Raw genomic sequence first — 19,402 nt, forward strand, 5'->3', positions numbered from 1 at the left:
TAAAGATGGTTTTAGGCAGTATTTAGAATTCTCCTGGGGATCATTCTCTTGACCTTATATTTTTCGGTGAATGGATGAAGCTGAGTTGGTTTGGGAGTTTCAAGGTCCTGTACTCTGCAAGTAATGGCAAGGCTATTGGTGGCTGCTGTAGGCAGTGTTATGGTGAGAATTGTGAGCAGAAAACAGCAGGAAGATTTGAAAAGTATTCTTTGGCCAGGACAGGATTGCTTGAAAGTTGTTAGAGAGATCAGACTCCTTGCAAAGAAGCTGACCACTTTATGTAGTTTGCAGACTTTTCCCATTGGCAGGGTCAAAAGTGTCAAAGTTTGAGTTTGTAAGACTCAGGGCTGCTTGGGAATTCATTTTCTCAGTCAACCACCCAGGCACTCATGGGCTACCAAAATAATGGTTCAAGGGAGAGTGGGTGGTTCTCCGACTGTTCCGAATGCATCTGCACAACGCTGTTTTGCAAGTATGTAGAACATTAAGAGTTATATAGCCAAAGAAGCTTCTACCAAGACTACGGAGGTTCTGAAAGCTATGGTGTAGATAACAGAGTAATTGCTTACAGGTATTACTCCTGCGTGTAACCAAGCATGAGTAGGTGAAAGTGAAATAAAAGATACAGTGAGGGGGCCCTAAGAAGTTAGGGGTGTCGAGAATGTGCAACACCTGCTGAAGGAAGCCATAGGTGGTGAGTGGAGTCAGTCCTGCAGAGAGCCTAAGTGGGCTGCAGACAGCAGAGGTAGTCTGGGGATTCGGAAGCCCAGAGTGTGCTACTTTGTACCGGGGGTGCTGATATGAACTCAGGGACTCAGTGCTTGCTCTGCTGGGCCCGGGACCAGCCTCAGTCTAGGCATCCTTCGGCTGCTTCACGTCCCCCTTTTGGAGTTAGAACACCTGCCCCGTGCTGTTGGGGTCAGAACACCTGCCCCGTGCTGTTGGGGTCAGAACACCTGCCCCGTGCTGTTGGGGTCAGAACACCTGCCCCGTGCTGTTGGGGTCAGAGCACCTGCCCCGTGCTGTTGGGGTCAGAACACCTGCCCCGTGCTGTTGGGGTCAGAACACCTGCCCCGTGCTGTTGCATCTGGAGCTGTGTGAACTGTTTGCTCTGATTTTTCGAGGATGCCTAGAGCTGAGAATTTGCCTCAGGTCTCAGAAGAAACATGGGATTTGGGTGTTTGACCTGTTCTGGAAGCGTTGAGACTTTGGGGATTCTTGGAGAAGAGCTAGATCCGTTTTATGCTTCGGGATGCAGATGAGCCTGCAGTGCGGATCTTGAATGTGCTCCAGAAGGTCGCTTTGGAGACTTGGCTCCCAGTGCAGTGTCCAGGAGTGGGGTCTTTGGGAGGCAAATAGAACATGAACGCTCTCGTCTCATGACTGGACTGATTTGTTTATAAACCCGTGGATTAACGGGCTTTGGACCAGGAATTGCCACGGAAGAGAATGCTCTCCACTCTCTGTGAGCAGTCTCCATCCCCACGAGCTCCTGTCATAGTGTGTTTCCTCGTCATGGCTTCAAAGCAACAGAATCAAGGTTTCATTGGCTGGGGCCTGTGAATGAGCAGCCAAGCTTAAGTCCTTCCTTTTAAAGGTGTTTCTTTCCTTCAGCTGTTTTATCCAAGGATGAGTGACAGGTGGGCCTCACAGACGTTCATGGTAGGAGGAGGAGGATTGAGTGACACGTGGGTCTCACAGATGCTCATGGGAGGAGGAGGAGGATTAATTCCCTAACTTGACCGTAAATAGACTTACCTCAGTCGTCACTTGAAATGTCTGGAGGATTGAAGGAAAATGTAAGATTCTTAACATCTAAACAGACGTGTATATCCATTCCTTAGCAAGCCACTATCTAATTTATTTACCGCTATCCGATGAAAACGAGCATCGAGATCCTAAAGGGAAGGAGACACAGTGAGACTCCGCATTGATTGCGCGTCAGTGCAGCATAGGAAGCGCAACTGTTTACCTCTTCCTCTTTTGTGCCTCCCATGGGAAATACCTTTTGTGAGAGAAAGAGAAGGCAGACTGAGTTACCAGTATCTCATCAGGATGTAAATTTACCACAAGCGTACATCATTACTATGGGGTTTATCAATTTCCCAGTGTTCCTATTTGTCTTTAATTTCAGTAAAGGAAGAGGATGCAGACCTTTACTCTCCACTCTTGCACGTTACCAATGCTAGCGATGGACAGGGAGGGACTGTGACCATAAATGGAGGGTATGTGCTGCAAAGTGAGTGACCAGACCTTCCCCAACTCGTGGTGGTGGTGTGTGCGTGTGCGTGTGTGCGTGTGCGTGTGCGCGTGTGCGTGTGCGTGTGCGTGTGCTTGTGTTTGCTTGTTTCTACAATCCATAGCTTCATGATCCTTTAATTATAGTTAGTTGGTGGATCCAGTTTAGTGGCTCTGAAAAGGAATAATAAACAAGTCTAGTGGCTCTTAATGAGATCTGGATCTCACTATTGGGAGAACAAGTGCTGGGCACATCTATAGACAGCCACTAGGAAAAAGTTTTGAGGGAGAATAGTGGGAATGCTAGAGCGAAGGGCATCCATGGGACACTGAAATGAGTCCATGCAGGAAACCTCAGTTGCCTGGAGTCTCATCAAAGTACTTTTGTAATTACTTTACACTCACGACAGACTATGTGTCTCAATTTGGTGGATAACCTAACCAGTTATAAACAATGCTAAATGTTGAAATTCTGCAATCAACAATCCTCCTTTATCTTAAGTGGGTGAACACTGGCGTTTCAAGCCTCAGCAAGGGCTCAGCTTCCCAGTCAGCAGCTGAGCATGCACAATCATCAGCTGTCTAAATTAGCAACTTCATTTTCTAAAACCGGAATCATACATTTTGTGTGTCTCATGTTTTATTGTGTAGCTTTCAAAGTATCTTTTCAATATGCTAGTTAGCCTTCATGACCGTCTATAAAATATGTATTTTATTCATTTAAGTTATTATTTTTATGTGGGACAGGTGTTTTGCCTATGTGCACGTCTGTGCACTTCGTGCTAGCAATGTCCATGGAAGTTACAAGATGGCGTTGGATCCTTTGGGATTGGAGTTATGGATGGCTGCGAGCTGCCATGTGGTGCTGGGAATTGAGCCTGGCTTCTCTGGAAGAGCAGTCAGTGCTCTTAACCACTGAGGCATCGCTCCAGTCCCTTTCATCCTGTTTCAAACATGTGTAGAACTGTTTCATAAGGGTTCTGACAAGATCGTGGGGGTGGGAATAAACAAGAGGTGCAATTAATTATTTTAGTGGTCTTTAGAAAGAGAAATGTTTGCCCCCTTTGGGAAAAGTGCACAACTGTTTTTGCATTTGCGTAGGCTTGGGCATAGGGAAGGCAGTTGGAGGTGTCACAGCAGACTCTGTGCTGCTTGTATGCTTAATGCTGAGAGAGAGGCCACTATTTTCTAAGGAACACATTCTTCTTGACTTGTCTGCAGTGCCTAATCTCTTTGTTCCTACCATCCTCATGATCCAGAAGCCCAGCACCTAGGGAGAAAGAAGAGAGAACTCTGTTATTATGTTTCTTGGTGGTCAGCAGGGATCTACCTACACATCTAAGAGTTAATGTAAACAGGAATTTTTAGGGATGTGGGTTAACTGTGAAGATACAGTTTAGAATATTGGCTAGGTCAGGTGAGCAGGAAGCAGGAGGGTTCTTACTGCATCACCCAGCTTCCTCTTCCCACACAGCAGCCCTGGGCTAGCTCTCAGAGACATGGCTGCCTTTCCCTCCCCTCATAGAAATCTTTGCTGTCCCAACTTTCACTACTCCTGACTATTAGAACTTTCTGTCCAGCTACCTTATGGAGGCTGTCTTCACAGCAAGACTTAGACCTTCCCCTACCCACCAGGTCTAATGCCCAAGGGATCTGCTGATCCCAAGACTTGGTGTCTTTGCTGTTGCCGAGAGGAGCCACAGGGCCATGTACACCCCACACACTACTAATCTAGCTCTCTGACAGAAGTGTAGCTCATGGTAAGACATACTCTATCAAGTTCTGGAAGTTCACTGGGAGCCTGCCACTTGCAAAGAACCCAAGTGCGCTAAGCGCTTTGTAGCTCCTGTCATTGGATACTTACTCTGTTCTGAAGTGTATCTGGAGACTCGCGCCTCTGTGGAAGGGTCAAGCAAATGTTTCTGTTAGCTATTTGAGGGTATTTTCCTGACCCAACTTTCTGAATTCTAAACCTAGCCCCCAAGCCAGTCTTCCCGACAGGAGCCTAGCATGACTATTTGGTCCTGTCATGCTATCCTGTTTTCTCTTTGAGGGTTCACAGGTACTGAAAAGAAATCTGAGGCACACAGGATGGATATTAAGGATCCTGTGGAGAGGGACCATAATTCTGTGAGCCCTGTCCCATCCCTCTGACAGGCACCAGTCCTGTGCTGCCACTCAGCCCTGGGTTCTTTTTCCACACAGTTAGATGTTTGCTTCTGCCAGGATCTTCTTTTCCCACATTTTCAGGCTGGAAAAGTTTCCTTTGGAATGGAGATATTTTGTTTTAAAGTATTCTTACTTCTCTTGCTAATGCTGATATTGTTGTCATCACTGCTGAGAAAGCTTTAGCATTTCACATTATGAGCAGAGTCACCCACAGGAAAAGATCCCTGAGCACCCTGGCAAAGTCTGTAGTTATCTCGTAAGTAGAGACAGACTCAAGCCTCCTCTTGTCTTCCCTCCCTGTGAGACTTCTGGGGAGTCCAGTTGCCATGGTTACTTACCATGTCTGCGCCGCGTCCATCTTGCTATCAGAATAGCCAGAATAGCAAGGGCCAATACAGTCAGGATGACAGCCAAAACTATTTCTGTAACAAAAGATATGTATCATGAGCCATGTCATTGACGAGGGGACAACTGCTGCCATCACACCGTTTGTTCTGTCCCCGCTCCCTTCTTCCTCAACTCAACTGATTTTGTTTTTATGTGGCCACAGCCCAAACTGACTTTGAGCTCACTATGTAACTGAGGCCAGTGTTGATTCCTGATTCTGCCTCTGCCTTTCACACACAGCATTACAAGCTGCACAGCCAAGCTCAGCGTGCCTGGATTTATCTTCCTCGTGCTTCTGTCTTTCCTGTCCCAGCTCAGTTTTAGTTCTGATGGTTGCTCTATGTGTTTTGTACTAAGAACCATGGCTGATATCACCCTTGCTTTAAAGTGGGCAATCTGAGAGATATACTTCTCTCTGGAACCCCTGCCCTCTGTCAGGAGAAGGTTGGAGAGATCAATGGTCTGGCAAAGCTGTCCTCTGAGGTGTGAGAAAAAAATATTGGAACTTCTATATTTTTGTGTATAATTTAACATTTTGTGAATACATCTATTTTGCTAAAACATAAATATTAGTATATTCATACATTTATAAAACGTGTGTGTGTGTGTGTGTGTGTGTGTGTGTGTGTGTGTAAGGCATACTAATTTTTTTTTCATGGATGAACAATCAATAGTTTTAGAGGGGGCTGGAGAGATGGCTCAGCTGTTAGGAGCACTGACTGCTCTTCCAGAGGTCCTGAGTCCAATTCCAAGCAACCACATGGTGGCTCACAACCATCTGTAATGGGATCTGATGCCCTCTTCTGGTGTGTCTAAAGATAGTTACAATGTATTCACATACATTAAATAAATAAATCTTAAAAAAAAGTTTTGGAGGCCCTGGACAGATGCTGTCTGAGGTAGTGATATTTAATGTGAGCCATGAGAGGACAGGTGGTCTCTTTCAGTGGGGAGGCTCATGATGAGAGGATGTTAGTGAGCTTTGTCATAGAGACTGAGAGGGTAAGATACACTAGGACTGTATGTATGTTTATGTGATTGATTTGTAGTTGAAGGTTAAGGTAGGGCAGAAAAGACAATGTAGGGGAGATACAATCCTGTGACAGTGGAAATGCTGGAAAAATAAAACTCTGAATGACCAAGGAAATATAGTATTCCATAATCAAGGCTACTTTCAAAAAGCACTAGTGGCATCCACATCACGTTGTGAGCACACACCTCCAAACTGCAGGAAGGACATTTTTCTTCTGGGGCCTTATAGATGCTTGGCAATGTGAGGAAATTCTGCTGCCAAATCCACCTTCAGAGATTTGCTGGGACTGTACCTTTGAAGTCAACAGCCTGTCTCCACCATAAGAGGGAGAAACTCTGGTCAAAGTGATATAAACTTAGATGGTGAGCTCAGAGGAAGTACCTGAAACATCAGTCCCTTTGTTCAAGTCCAAAATACTCTGAGGGGACATTTGGAAGATGTGGTCATCCCAGGTATGGGGTAAAGGGGATGAAGTCATTATCTCTCAGTGCTGAAGACAGTGGAGTGCACAATGTTATGGGAAGGATAGTGGAGGAAAGAGCTGTAGCAGGGACCTAAGGAGAAGATTGTTCTAGAGCTGAGGTGACCATGGGCAACTTTCCTTTAACTTCCCAGAAGGATCAGTCAGAATAGAACAGACAGTAGATTCAAAAGGAAACCAGGTAGAAGAGCAAGCTAGTTCTGTTAATGCCCTCAAGACTCAGCTCCTGAGAGAGTAGGTATCAAGGAAATGCCAGAGAGAAAGCTGGATCTTACCGAGGTCTGCCATCTTCCGGTTATTGGCTCCAGTAAGTTCCACGTCATCTGGACTCTTTTGTCAGAGAGAGCTCAAGATAAAACAAGTGTTGAAAGGCCACCACTCCTGAGCTATGAGACCCTGAGTATCAGGGAGATCCTCGTAGACAAAGGTGCAGAAGGCCTCCCAGGAATTGTGTGGCTTAGGGTGATCAGATCTATAGGGGATATGGCCTATGAAGGTTCTAGAATCTCTGTTGTAACAAAGACTCAGAACATCCAAAAGGCAAGGGAAGTTCCTAGAGGTAAGGGCTCTGAGAGGCCAGATGTAAGGACACTTTGGAGGACCTTGAACTCACATATGAGATTCACACTATTGGCCTTCACAATAATTTCTAATAATAGTCTGGACTCTTAACTCAAGAGATCATGTCTAATTCATGTTGAGAACTTTTACCAGAGTTGCTATTTTGTGATTCATTGTTAAAAAGGTGAACAATTCCTTCATTTAAAGATAAGAACCTTCAAATGAAGATGACCAGGGAGGTGATGGGATTAAAGTCAGGTGACAGAGTCCAGAAGTACAGGTGTTGAATCAGAGAGGTGTGTGGTGCTGCAGACTAAGTGCCACATGGGTTTTCACTCCCGTGTGTCTGCAACAAAGTAATACGCACCAAAGCACCTCTTGCTGAAGTCTGTTAGCCACATGGCCGTGCAGTGGGCAGGTTACAAGCATATAAGCAGCTCCTTAGTAATCTTCATAACCCTCAATAACCTTCATACCCCCCAGTAACCCTCATACCTCCCCAGTAACCCTTATACTCCTAAGTAACCTTTATCTCCCTAGTAGCCTTCAATACCCCTGCCCCCGTAATCTTCATACCCCCAGATAACCCTCATATCCCTAATAACCTTCAATCCCACCCCACTCACAATAACCCTCATAGTACTCCCCTCAATAATTTCTCAAGATAGATACAGATATTGGAAGTTACCCTACCAACACATGGCTCAGTTTATCACAAAACCCATGTGATGTTCACAAAGTCACGTTTTCCTTCAGAGTTGAAGGCTTACTGTCTGAGGATGTGTTTCATGGGATAAGCAGCCAGCCCTGGAAGAGAAAGGATGCCCTTTAGTGTCAGATACCCCACCGTCAGGATTGGACAGTACGACTTTGTTTTAGGTCAATCTCGATAGTTACAATCCTTACTCCATTTTTATGGGGTGGGATCATAAGATAGCTTTAAAGAAAGTTTTACATCTATAAATTTAAATCTCTAAAATTTCAATAGTAATTTTAAAACTTTGTTAAAACTTGGCATGGATCCACTATAAAGTTATTAGGACATTATATGTACCGTGTGTGTGTGTGTGTGTGTGTGTGTGTGTGTGTGTGTGTGTGTGTGGTGTGAGTATGGTGGAGGCCACATGAAAGCACTTACCATTCTTTGTCTTCTTTCCTTTGAGTCAGATTCTTTCCTGGGTTCAGGTTTTTAGGGTAGGCTGGCAGCCAGAGAGCCTCAGAGACCCTTCAGTTCCTGCTGAGGTTCCTGACATGTTCTGTAGGTGCTGGATTGAAGCTCCATGCTTGCATAGCAGACCCCCTAACAAGCTAAGTCACCTCTCAGGCCCTCAACTATAAATTCTTGACTGCAGTAATAGCCTACCATAATAGAATAAGGATTTGATTGCATAACGTTTTACAAAACAGACTGCTACCTCAGCTCGGTTTCCAAGTTTCAATTCAAGTTTCTCTTGTGTGTTTTTAAGCTCTTTTGTCAGTCTGATCAAAAGCTTATAATAAGGGGGACCCTATGCCATTGCAACAGGAAGACTTGCATAGTGAAGGCACTTGCTGATCCTGGGGAACAGATAAGAAAGGTGAGGGTATCCAGTATCAGAGAGGCAGAGCGATCCCCTGGAGCCAGTGACCTGCCTTCCTAGTATTCCCACAGGAGCTATTCTGCATGGGGTCTCAGACTTCATAGCTGTTCCCAACCCCACTGAGGACCCTATGGTTAATGTCAATGTCTTTTAGCAGCTGCTGGGCACCTCAGGGGCTCTCGATAAGGAAACCAACTGAGGCAGTCCATACAACTGCTGCTTTTGATGTGAAAGGCTCACAGATCTGTCATAGCCTGTGGCATTTAGAACGAATTTCCTCTCTCTCTGTCCTCCTTGGAGCTGCTCTAGCTAAAGTTATCATGCCCTAAAGTTATCAGACCTTCCATGAGTAGGAAGACAGAGCCAATTAACAAAAAAAAAAAAAGACAACCAGAACTGTTCATCCATAGGAAGCACAGGATTGTATTACTCCACAGGTGAATTCTCCAAACATTTAATGAAGAACCAAAAGCCTTCCTCCCTAAGCATTTGATTACTAGAAGAAGAGGAATGGCTTCTGTGCTCCCTTGAACAGAATCCTTATCTTGATACCAAAGCCAAACAAGGACACTGGGAACAAATGACATACAGGCACAGAGGTGTAGGAGTCCTCAAGTCAATACCAGCAAACCCAAATCAACAGGGATGCAAGGACATTTCTACACACACATCAGATCAGGTGACAGGAAGTACAAGAAAACTAAACCACAGACTTGATATTTGTAGAAAACATCTTTTCAAATTTAGACATTCTTCCATGATCCAAGTTCCCAATAGATTTGATGTAGAAATAAGATACTTCAGTAAAACAGAGAACATTGTGACATTTCTATACCTGTCGTGACATTCAAGGGAAAAACAAGTGAAAATCTGGCCCTGTTAGATCCTATAAGAAATAAAGAACCTTGTGGTGTGGTTATGGCAATCATTTCTGGAACATGAAACCAGAACTGTGGGTTCTCTGTAGCAGAAATATACAATATTCAAAATATACTATACACACACACACACACACACACACACACACACACACACACACACACAGTGACACATTTTCTTCAACAAGGTCACATCTACTTCAACAAGGCCAAACCTCCTAGTAGTGCCATTTCCAGTGGGCCAAGCATTCAAACATATGAGCCTATTGAGGTCAAATCTATTCAAATCACCACAATATGTATGTATATACACACACACACACACACACACACACACACACACACACACACACACACACTTTTTTTCCTACTTACCTGTGGAAGAACTGGGCCCAGTGGGAAGTAGGCTGAAGAGATGAGAGGAAAAGTTGAAAACTATTAATCAGACGAGGGTTGGTATTCAAAATATACAAGCAACACGTATAGTTCAGAAACCAGATGACAGACAAGTTGATTAAAATTGTCCAAAGACTTATTGGACATCTTTCCAAAGAACACATCAACACAACAGTGCCAGTGTTGCTAAGAGAGTGTGATCCTACACCATGTCGTCCAGTTTCTCTTGTGTGTTTACACTGGGCTGGATTACTGGATTTTAGTCTGTGATTTATATGATTCAATTTAGTCAATACAGATGAACAAGGCTTACAAATAGGTGGGAATGATTTCCCTGGTAATCAGGAGCAATGGGCAATGCAGGAACCTGGTAGATACACTTAGAGTCATTTTGGAAACTTGATTTTCATTTTTTAAAAGTGTTCTATAAAAGTTATTTTAACTTTGTGTATGTATGTGTATACATGTGTATACATGCATATGTATACACGTTTCTCCTGCTATATGTCCTAAAATCACTTGATCGTTATTTCTCTACCATTGTTTAAAATCTTTTGCTCCTAATCTGGGTATAGTGGTACATGCCTGTTTTTTTTTTTTTTTAGAAGTTGCAAGTCTGAGGCAGAGGAATTGCAAGTTTGGGGGCAAGCCTGGGGTAATATGGAATTTGAGACCTAATGGGGACTTTGTGGTGGCCTTGGTCCTTTGGTCCTCAGGTGGTGACTGGGTAAGGTCTCTTTGTGGTGCCCTCTGCCCTACAACAAACATCTTCTTGGACATCAAGGCCTCCGGAGTTAACATGTGTGCCCTCATGTCATGTGAAACCTGCCAACGCATCTAACATACCTCAGCTCAGGCTGCAAGCTCTCCTTTGTTGGGACTTCAGTGCTTTCGATATATTGACAGTTTTCCTCTCCTATAGAAACAAGGGACCATGATTGGAAGATTTAAGTTAAAGACTCAGCATTTCCCAGCACAGTTCTCCAGCAGGGCGGGGCCAAATCAGAGCATCTTTGGATTCTGCTGTGTTGGACAAACACATATCTCATTAGCCTGCAAAGTGGCTTTCACTTTCAGTTACGTATTTAAAGTATATTTTATTTTAAATTATGTGTATGGGTGTGTGTGTGGCTAAGCTTGCATGTTGGTATGCGTGAGTACAGGTACCCAGGGAAGTCAGAGGTAATCTTTCCGGAGTTGGAGTTACAGTTGTTGTAAGCTGCCTAATAGGAGTACTGGTAACCAACTTCGGGTCCTCTGCAAGAACAGCAAGTGCTCTTAGTCATCTCTCCACCCTGCATCCTTCTTAATAAATGGCAAAATTATATATATTTCAAATAATTGTTTTACAAGAAAGTTCTTTATCACCTGTGGACATCTGATTTGCATGCCTACCATATATCCCTGTCTTCCTGGGTCAGGCAATGCTTAAATTCCACAGGACGATATTGTTATTGTTATAGGCTGACATACTTAGAGAGGTCCCACACATTCAACATCCTGCTCTTCACCTTATGTGTGCCCCTTCCTTCTGGGTGACCACCTCCTTCTCAGGTTTTCTGCATTAAAACCTGATGGTGACGGTGACAAATGATCTCTCTCTCTCTCTCTCTCTCTCTCTCTCTCTCTCCTGCCCCCCATCTCCTACCCCCTTAGGAAGCCTGTGGCTTTATCAGTTCTTGGAGCCCCGCAGCTTCACCCTAAAAGGGAAATTGATGGGTTTACCCACAGGCATCCACCAGGCAGCACTTGCCTCCCATCAGAGAGTGACTGTTTCTACAAGAAACTGGCAGCTTCAGTATAACTGGAGGAGCTCACTTTCATTCCTACACACTCTGTGGTTTGCCATTACACATTTAAGTTGATTTTACTTATATAAAACTTTGTTACTGCGAGGAAATGCTACTTATTTTGTGCATTTAGTTAGGAGCAGATCCGTCATCTGGGACAGGTTATAAATGAAGTGAATATCAAAAGGCTTTACTGTTTAGTTTTAATAAAATAAGAAACATTCCATCCACAGAATTTACAGAATAGATTGTAAATATGTCAACTGAACAGGTTGATTTCTATTATGTGCATGTGCAGTATGTGTGTATGTGTACGACAGTGTGTATGTGTATGTGTGTATGCATGTCATAGCCAGATGCCAATTAGGATGTCATCCCTTATTTGCCATGTACCTTATTTGAGTCCCCTCCCTGAGCATCCACGGCAATTCTGGTCTGACCTCAGCCTGTTGTGCTAACAGATATAACACCAGGTAAGTTGAGTCAAATACTGCAGAAAGTGGAGCCTTGCCTCCAGCTGTAGCCTGCAGAGATGAACACTTCTCCCAAGGCAGCACACCAAGCCAGAGAACAGCTTCCAATCCAGATCCAGTTCTGCTTGGTTCTCTACACTCCACACTTCTGAGACTCTGGCTCTTGGGCCTTCAGCTGAACCCTGGCAGGACCCAACCTTCTTCTCCCCAGGATGCTCAACCTCTGCTTTGAGTATCACCTTTAAAGACTGGGATTTTGAGGATCACAGAGATTCTCATCTGTGCTTCTGAGGAGCCACTGAAATCGGCAACAGTTCAGGGTGTAAGTGCTTCTGCTTGGATGAGAGGGTATCCTGGGACTTGGAAGCCCAGGGACCACACAGCTCTGCAGGAAAAGGTATCCCAGTAGAAGGGCATCCTGAGACACGGAGACCAGGAGCCACATAACTCTGAGAGGAAGCCGCCTTAGCAGAAGCATTGAAACTTCCTGGGGAAGCTCCAGGGTCTCCCCAGCTGAGCTTAGGAGCCTCAGACCTGCTCCTTCTTTTCTTTTCATTGCTTCCTTTCTTCTTGGCTTCAGTTGTGATGAGTCATGCTAGGCAGCAAATCTCATAAAAGAGATTTATTGGAAGGTCCTGGGTATGGAAGGACAAATCCAGGGATGGCTGTCCTCTGCTCTTGGGAGAAGGGAACTGAACAAACAGCAAGGATTATATAGGATTTATGAGGGGGCAGAAATTTCCAGGTTGAAGATTGGTGGGATTTCAAATCCTGAGCTATGGTGGGAGAGGGTAAGGAGGGATCAGGGATTGGTGGGGTTTTGTGGGGAGCTTGGGGCAACTTTGGTCAGGATATAAATTGGGTGTTGCAAGTCTCTGGCTCTGGGTCAGAAATCCCAGCAATCCTATAATTACTAGCTAGAAATCTTTTGTATTTGTTGTTGGAGATTAGATAAGTTTATAAGGCAGGATATAATTAGCAGGATTAGGAAAAGGAGAAGGGGGTGAAAAAGAGTAGTATCTAATTCTATACAGGACTGTGAACAAGCTACTGGCCAGATGCATGGAGCTGTTTCTTATGGTTTTTTTTGTTTGTTTGTTTGTTTTTTGTTTGTTTTTTTTTTTTGGAGATCTGTTTGGAGTGTTATCTTATCTTTTACTATACTTGATTGGGCAACATAAGGGTAGCATTTCTACCCAAGGAAGAGACAAAGACCACCTCTATCTGTTGTTAATAAATCTAGCTGATATGCCAAGATTAAGGTCTGAAAAAAAGATGGTGGAATTGATATTTTCTAAAGGGGTATGTTACTAGGGATATGAGGACCTTTGAGGAGCTTTGGACCACTTCTTTTTTTTTTTTTTAACCATAGCCATACCTAGGGTTTGAGAGAGTGGAATGTGTACCCTCTTTAGTTTGACTGTGCCTGATGGGTGACTGGGGTAAATGCTAGTCAGGTTTATCTCCCATGGGATAACATGGATCCTTGATTAGAATATAAAAGATTTTTTGATCATTTGTTTGTATGGTGACAGAAGTTACCATCACTGAAAATTGAGGCTGCCAATAGTGATGGGTGACCAAAAGCTTTTTTTGGGAGTTATGTCTGAAGTTCAGGTGCAGTCAGAGCTGGCAGACAAGGTGCCATCCTTTTATAGTGTTGTTCAATATTTTTGGACATAAAGGGAGGTTCCAGCTGTTGACCCAAGACTCCAAGAGCCCATCCCTCCATTTCAGTGACATAAAGAAGAAAGTTAAGTCTGAAAGGTGTACAGATGGAGCCTGGAGGAGGGCCTGTTGAAGTCTCTGAAAGGGTTTGGTAATGGGCACAAGTAGGGGGTGGTTCATGAGAGGGGCAATGGGTTGCCTCATACAAGAATGAGAAGAAAGAGGGAATCGAAGAGTGTAAGAAGCAAGCCATCCCTAGGAATGATAGAATTTTGCCCTTGGTGGTGAGGACTCTGGGTAACTGAATTAGATGTTTTCTGTCTAGGGTAATGGCCTTGTAAGAGTTATATCTAGTCCCAAGTAAGTAAGCTGAGGGGTGGAGAACTGGACCTTAGAGAGTTAGACTCTATATCCCTAGCTGGGCAGAGATGTCTATCTGGCTAATTCGCTGGGATGGACTATGAAGGAGAGGATCATCTATGTGTTGGATTTAGGAAGTGACAAAGAAAGTAGGTCAGAGATCAGAACCTGACCAAATAAATATGGGCTTTCCCAGAACCCCTGGTGTAGGATGGTCCAAGTGTGTAGGGTAGAAGTGTGCCTGTACAGGTCAGTCCAGGTAAAGGCAAAGATGTTTTATGACTAGGGGGTCCATAGGAATAGAAAAGGTATCCTTGAGGTTTAGGACAGAGATATGGGAGGTCTCTGAGGGAATGATGAAGAGGAGAGTATAATGGTTAGATACTAAGAGGTGGAGGGGAATTATTGCTGAATTTGCAAGCTGGAGATCCTGAACCAAGTGATAGGTTCCACTGTTTTTCTTTTGATTTTTTTCTTTTTCTTTTTCTTTTTTAACTGCCAGTACAGGGTATTAAAGTTTGCAACAAACTTACAGAGGCATCATTTGGAACTTAGAGGACAGGACATTTACATTCAGTGAGGGTTGGGGAGAGACACAAAGGGTTTGGAGAAGAGAAATAGGGAGTGGGGACTCTCTTTCCATATCCCTGATTGCTTGTAGTATTTGTAAGCATTTCGATGAATATTAGGATCAAGGACACCATTAGGTGGCCATTTGTATTATCTAAGGGATATCGAGACCAATTTTGATTTGACAGGGGAATAAATTTAGGGCTCTTTAGGTCAAATCAGGTGGTATAGGTTGGAGGTTTTTAAAAGACATCCCAAAGGAATGAGAAGGTAGGAAATATACCATTCCCACAGATGAGAAAGGAGAAATGGAATGTCCCTGCAGCTTGTAGTCATGGGCATCCCCAAACTCAGGACAAATTGAGGACCAAGCCCTTCAGTAGGTCATTACCACAATTCAGTGGAGTCAGCTTAGCCTGGCTTGAGTGTCTTGGTGCCTGGTACCAGGACTTTTGCAGAAGCCAGAAGGTGAAAATGAGAACCAAGCTCTCATAGAGGGTCTTATCCTTCAGGAAAGTTTGGGAATGGAGTTGAAAAAGTCACAAGGACCTAGAGAAATTGTGAAATTTATACTTAGTTCTGAAGTGGGAGTGCTAAAATAGGGCAGATAGGGTTGCAATGGCCCAGTAGGGCCTAAGGAAGGTGCAGGATTGCAGCTCTGACGGTGGTGGGATAGAGTCAGGACAGGAAGGGTCACAGTAGTCCTAAAAAACTGCACTGAAAACCACAAGGGCCTAGAGGAGCTGTGGGAGAGGCAGCTCTGAAGGGAATGTGAGCAAAGGTCAGGTAGAGATGCAATAGCCCAGGAGATCTAAGGGAACTGCAGAATAGCAGCGTCAATGGCAGGAGACTAGGGTCAGGTGATGAGGGCCAGCTGTAGTCTTAAAGACTCTGGCTGGAGGTACCTCCACCTCTAAGAGTACCAGAGGGGTGCCAGATACCCAACAGCCAAGTCCTGGGACTCAGGGAAGCATTTACACCAACCAGAAGGGGAAGCTTACCTAATTGTCACTGGCAGATGGTGTGTCAAGCAAGCAGTGAGCTGGAAGGTGAGACTACTGCAGGCCAACTGGAGATGTGGGATAGAGTCCTAGTGCGGCTCAGACCCCAGAACTAGTGGGAACACAGGCACCAGGAGAGCCTGTCCAAGTCACTGCACTAAAACGTGTTTATGGGTCTTGGAAGCACAAGAACCTTACAGCTCTGTTGGAAATGGTATCCCAGTAGAAGGGCATCCTGAGGCAGGAGAGTACAGGAACCACACAGATCTATGGGACAGTGTCCCAAGGGAAAGGCATCCTGAGACACGGGAGCCCAGGAACCACACAGCTCTGAGAGGAAGCCTCCTCAGCAGAGGCGTTACAACTCCCAGGGGAGGGTCTCCCCCAGCTGAGCTAAGGAGCTCAGGAGCCTCAGCCCCGCTCCTTCTCTTCTCTTCATTGCTTCTTTTTCTTCTTGGCTTCTTCTGAGGCGAGTGGAGGATCCACGGTGTGGAGGGACGAATCCAGGGATGGTTACCCTCTGCTCCTGGGAGTGAATAGCAGGGAACTGGACAAAGGGACAGTGCTTATATAGGATTTCTGAGGGGGCGGAGCTTCTCAGGGCAGATATTTCCAGAGTTAAGATTGGTGGGATTTTAAGTCCTGAGCTTAGGGGAGCTCAGGAATTGGTGGGTTTTCCTGTTCAGGGATTGGTGGGTTTTCCTGTTCAGGGATTGGTGGGGTTTTTTTTGTTTGTTTGTTTGTTTATTTGTTTGGGGTTTTTTTGTTTTTTTTTGTTTTGTTTTGTGTGTGTGTGTGTGTGTGTGTGTGTGTGTGTGTGTGTGTGTGAAACTCGGGGATTGGTGGCCTTTTTTCACTCCCTTTTCCCTGCATCGGACCCACGGGTTGTGGTGGGAAGTCTTTCCTGGCTGCAGCCGGCCTCTGCCAGCTTTTACTTTGGCGCCATCTCTGTGGGGCTGCCATGGTGGATAGCTCTGGCGGCAGTATTTCACAAAGGCCGTAGGCCGAGATAGGAAAGAAGGAGCCACTGTGGACAGCCCCTGAGGAGAAGCTTGTACTGAGGCGGGACAGCAGATGCGCCACCATAGACAGCTCCTGTGACGGCTGCAGGCTGAGACGTCGCAGTGCCGCCATTTTAACAGGAGCCGCCATTTTGGACAGTTCCTGCGGGAGTTTTTTACCTTGGCGTCGAAGGCTGGGGCGGTGTGGAGAGGCCTGCCGCCGCCTTGAGGGCTTTTGTGGTGCAGCAGCTTTTGCGGGGCTGCCGCCCTGCCCAGGGACTACACAGAGGGCCGGAGACGAGCTGGACACGCCGCTTGTATCAGGACTACACCGTGACTAACCTTCTCTTTCCATTAACTTCTTAGGATTTCCCTAACTGAAGGCAGTGAGGATTCCACTGTCCAATCAAGAAGCTGAATTCTCTAATGTCATCAGTTACCGGGGAAGGCTGCTCCCGGAGGCTCTCGCGCCACAGCCTTCTCCCCACTTCCCCTGAAGTGGATGCACTTAAATCACTTTCAGCATCTACACCATTAAACCGAAGCGCAGTAAGCTTCAGGCTAAAGGTGCCTGGCTGACAGTCGTCTTCCTTCTCCTCCTTTGCTCCCACACAGTTTCAAATACACAGTTATCCCAACAGCCTTGTGAAGGAACCGCTTCCCCAGTGTGCAAACTGCTGAGTGAGTGACTGACCATCCCAGAGCTGGCCCAATTAAACTGTTTCAGCTGCAACTGGATCCAGCACTAAAATAGTAAATAAAAAAGAAATAGCTGGTTTCAAAGAGGACCCTCATATTGAATTCCTAACTAGCAACTGATGATGCTGTTCACATCTGACACTAATTGGCTCCTCGGTACTGCCCTTACTCAATCCAGCAAAGCTGTGAGTCTCCTGGTTCTTATGGCCTGGGGTGTAGACAGGGTGAGGAGACCGTTGCCAGGGTATGAGACCACCATCTCTCCTGCAGCAGGATGAGAGTGTGGCTCCCCAGAGGCTGCTGTGACCGTGATGCTGATGATGCTGACCTCTCCAAGGGCTTTGGTCAGGGATCCCCAATGTAAGTGCACACTTCAGGTTCTGAGCTGCTGAGGGTAGGGGGAAGAAGGTGCTAACTTCCTCACTGTTTGGGCCCAGTCCCTTGAAGCTATTGATGTTTTTTGTGACCACACACAGTCCTCACATGAAATCCAAACTATGTCCCCTGACAGAAGCCGGGATGTTTGTGCTCTCAGACTTGTGTGAGAGGCCCCTGTACATCAGCCATTGCTTTTCAAGTTTCTTCTAGTAACACCTATACCTGTGTCATCTTCCCTTAGACCCTGAAAGGAGTTGATAAATCACGATATGAAATTAACTTCTCACACAGGGCTTGTCTGTGTTGAGTTATGCCAGGCAAAGGAGTTTCTGTGTAAAAACAGAACCTTATATGTTCTATTTTGTATATTTCATTTTAGTAAAAAAAATAAGTAAAATATTGATCTAATCAGAAGGTTTCTGTGGAAGTGTCATAGAGTCAGTGAGGGCATCGCAGGGAGATCCGAGTGCATCCTCTGTAGGTTGTGAGGCCGCTGCCTGGCCACCTGTGAGGCTGAACCCAGGGCTTCCTCTTTCTCTCTTCCTGATGCCAGGGCTTGTGCAGCCTGTTCCCACGCAGAACCTTGGCTGGGTGATGGTTTTCCTTTGCAGCACACAGCAGCTGAGGAAATAGCCTTCGAGAAGATGTGCATCTGTGGGCTATTCTAGAGAACTGGAGGCTCCTTCTGAGACCCCAGGGTGGGTTAGAGCCTGTTTGGTGTTTGTGACTTGAACATATCTGCATTTATTTTTCTCCCACAGTCTCTGGCTTGAGTCCACAAAAAGGACCCTACTTCTCCTTGCACCATATGAACCCCCCTACTTCCTAGTTTCACAACCCACATAAACATCAGACACAGAAAAATCAAAGTCTGTGATATATGCACATGGGGGATAAACGATGGGGTTATCAACACTGATGAAAGCTGTGACCCCCCCCCCCAATGCTGAGCTTGTGGGCAAGTCCTCTGACCCATCTCTGCTTTGGCAGAAATGTAAAACATGGGAGAGATGATTTTTTCATAGAGCTGTCTGAGGATTTGGAGGGATGGCTGTGGCAAAACACTAGGGCTCTGCTGCCCCACTGTGTGCTTCCTCTCTGTAAGCTGTGTAGCAGTGAACTTGCTACACAGCTTTGGCTCCCAACAAGTCACATGCATGCACCAGCCCAGGACCTCTTTGGATTCTCACATCACACACACACACACACACACACACACACACACTCACACACACATACATACACACACAGACACACACCCAGACACCAAGACACATACACACACAGACAGACATATACACACACAGACACACACACACACACATACACACACATACACACAGACACACACACATATACACACACAGACACAGACACACACACACACTCACACACACTCACACACACACTCACACACACTCACACACACACACTCACACACACTCACACACACACACTCACACACACATACATACACACACAGACACACACCCAGACACCAAGACACATACACACACAGACAGACATACACACACACACAGACACACACACATACACACACACATATACACACACAGACACAGACTTACACACACACACACACACATATACACACACAGACACAGACTTACACACACACACACACACACACACACACACATGTCAATACAAGGCTACAAGGCTGGGCACTCTTAAACCTTCCCCTGCTAGCAAACACTCCCCACACTCCCCTCCGGTAC

General features: G+C 45.4%; 1 protein-coding gene across 42 annotated transcripts in view; it reads right to left on the minus strand.

Moving 5' to 3' along the window:
- Tsbp1 (testis expressed basic protein 1) overlaps positions 1-16,976 on the minus strand; it is a 57,289-nt gene extending 40,313 nt beyond the window's left edge. For 19 of the 42 annotated variants that reach the window (XM_039098984.1, XM_063279447.1, XM_039098983.1 and 16 more), the window contains exons 1-11: positions 16,767-16,972; positions 10,570-10,639; positions 9,703-9,734; positions 7,563-7,676; positions 6,584-6,638; positions 6,013-6,135; positions 4,746-4,829; positions 4,103-4,135; positions 3,482-3,508; positions 1,973-2,005; positions 1,869-1,898 (exon numbers count right to left, since the gene is read on the minus strand). In XM_039098984.1, the coding sequence (XP_038954912.1) occupies positions 1,869-1,898; positions 1,973-2,005; positions 3,482-3,508; positions 4,103-4,135; positions 4,746-4,829; positions 6,013-6,034 (229 nt within the window). In that variant the 5' untranslated portion in view covers positions 6,035-6,135; positions 6,584-6,638; positions 7,563-7,676; ... (1 more) ...; positions 10,570-10,639; positions 16,767-16,972. Of the gene's footprint in view, positions 1-1,758; positions 1,780-1,868; positions 1,899-1,972; positions 2,006-3,481; positions 3,509-4,102; positions 4,136-4,745; positions 4,830-6,012; positions 6,136-6,583; positions 7,417-7,541; positions 7,677-9,702; positions 9,735-10,569; positions 10,640-16,766 lie in introns of those variants that run through there. The other 23 variants (XM_039098982.2, XM_063279444.1, XM_063279443.1 and 20 more) reach the window with 15 other exon arrangements.
- Positions 16,977-19,402: the final 2,426 nt, after the last annotated feature.

The sequence above is a fragment of the Rattus norvegicus genome, chromosome 20 (assembly GCF_036323735.1).
Source record: "Rattus norvegicus strain BN/NHsdMcwi chromosome 20, GRCr8, whole genome shotgun sequence".
NCBI lineage: Eukaryota > Metazoa > Chordata > Mammalia > Rodentia > Muridae > Rattus > Rattus norvegicus.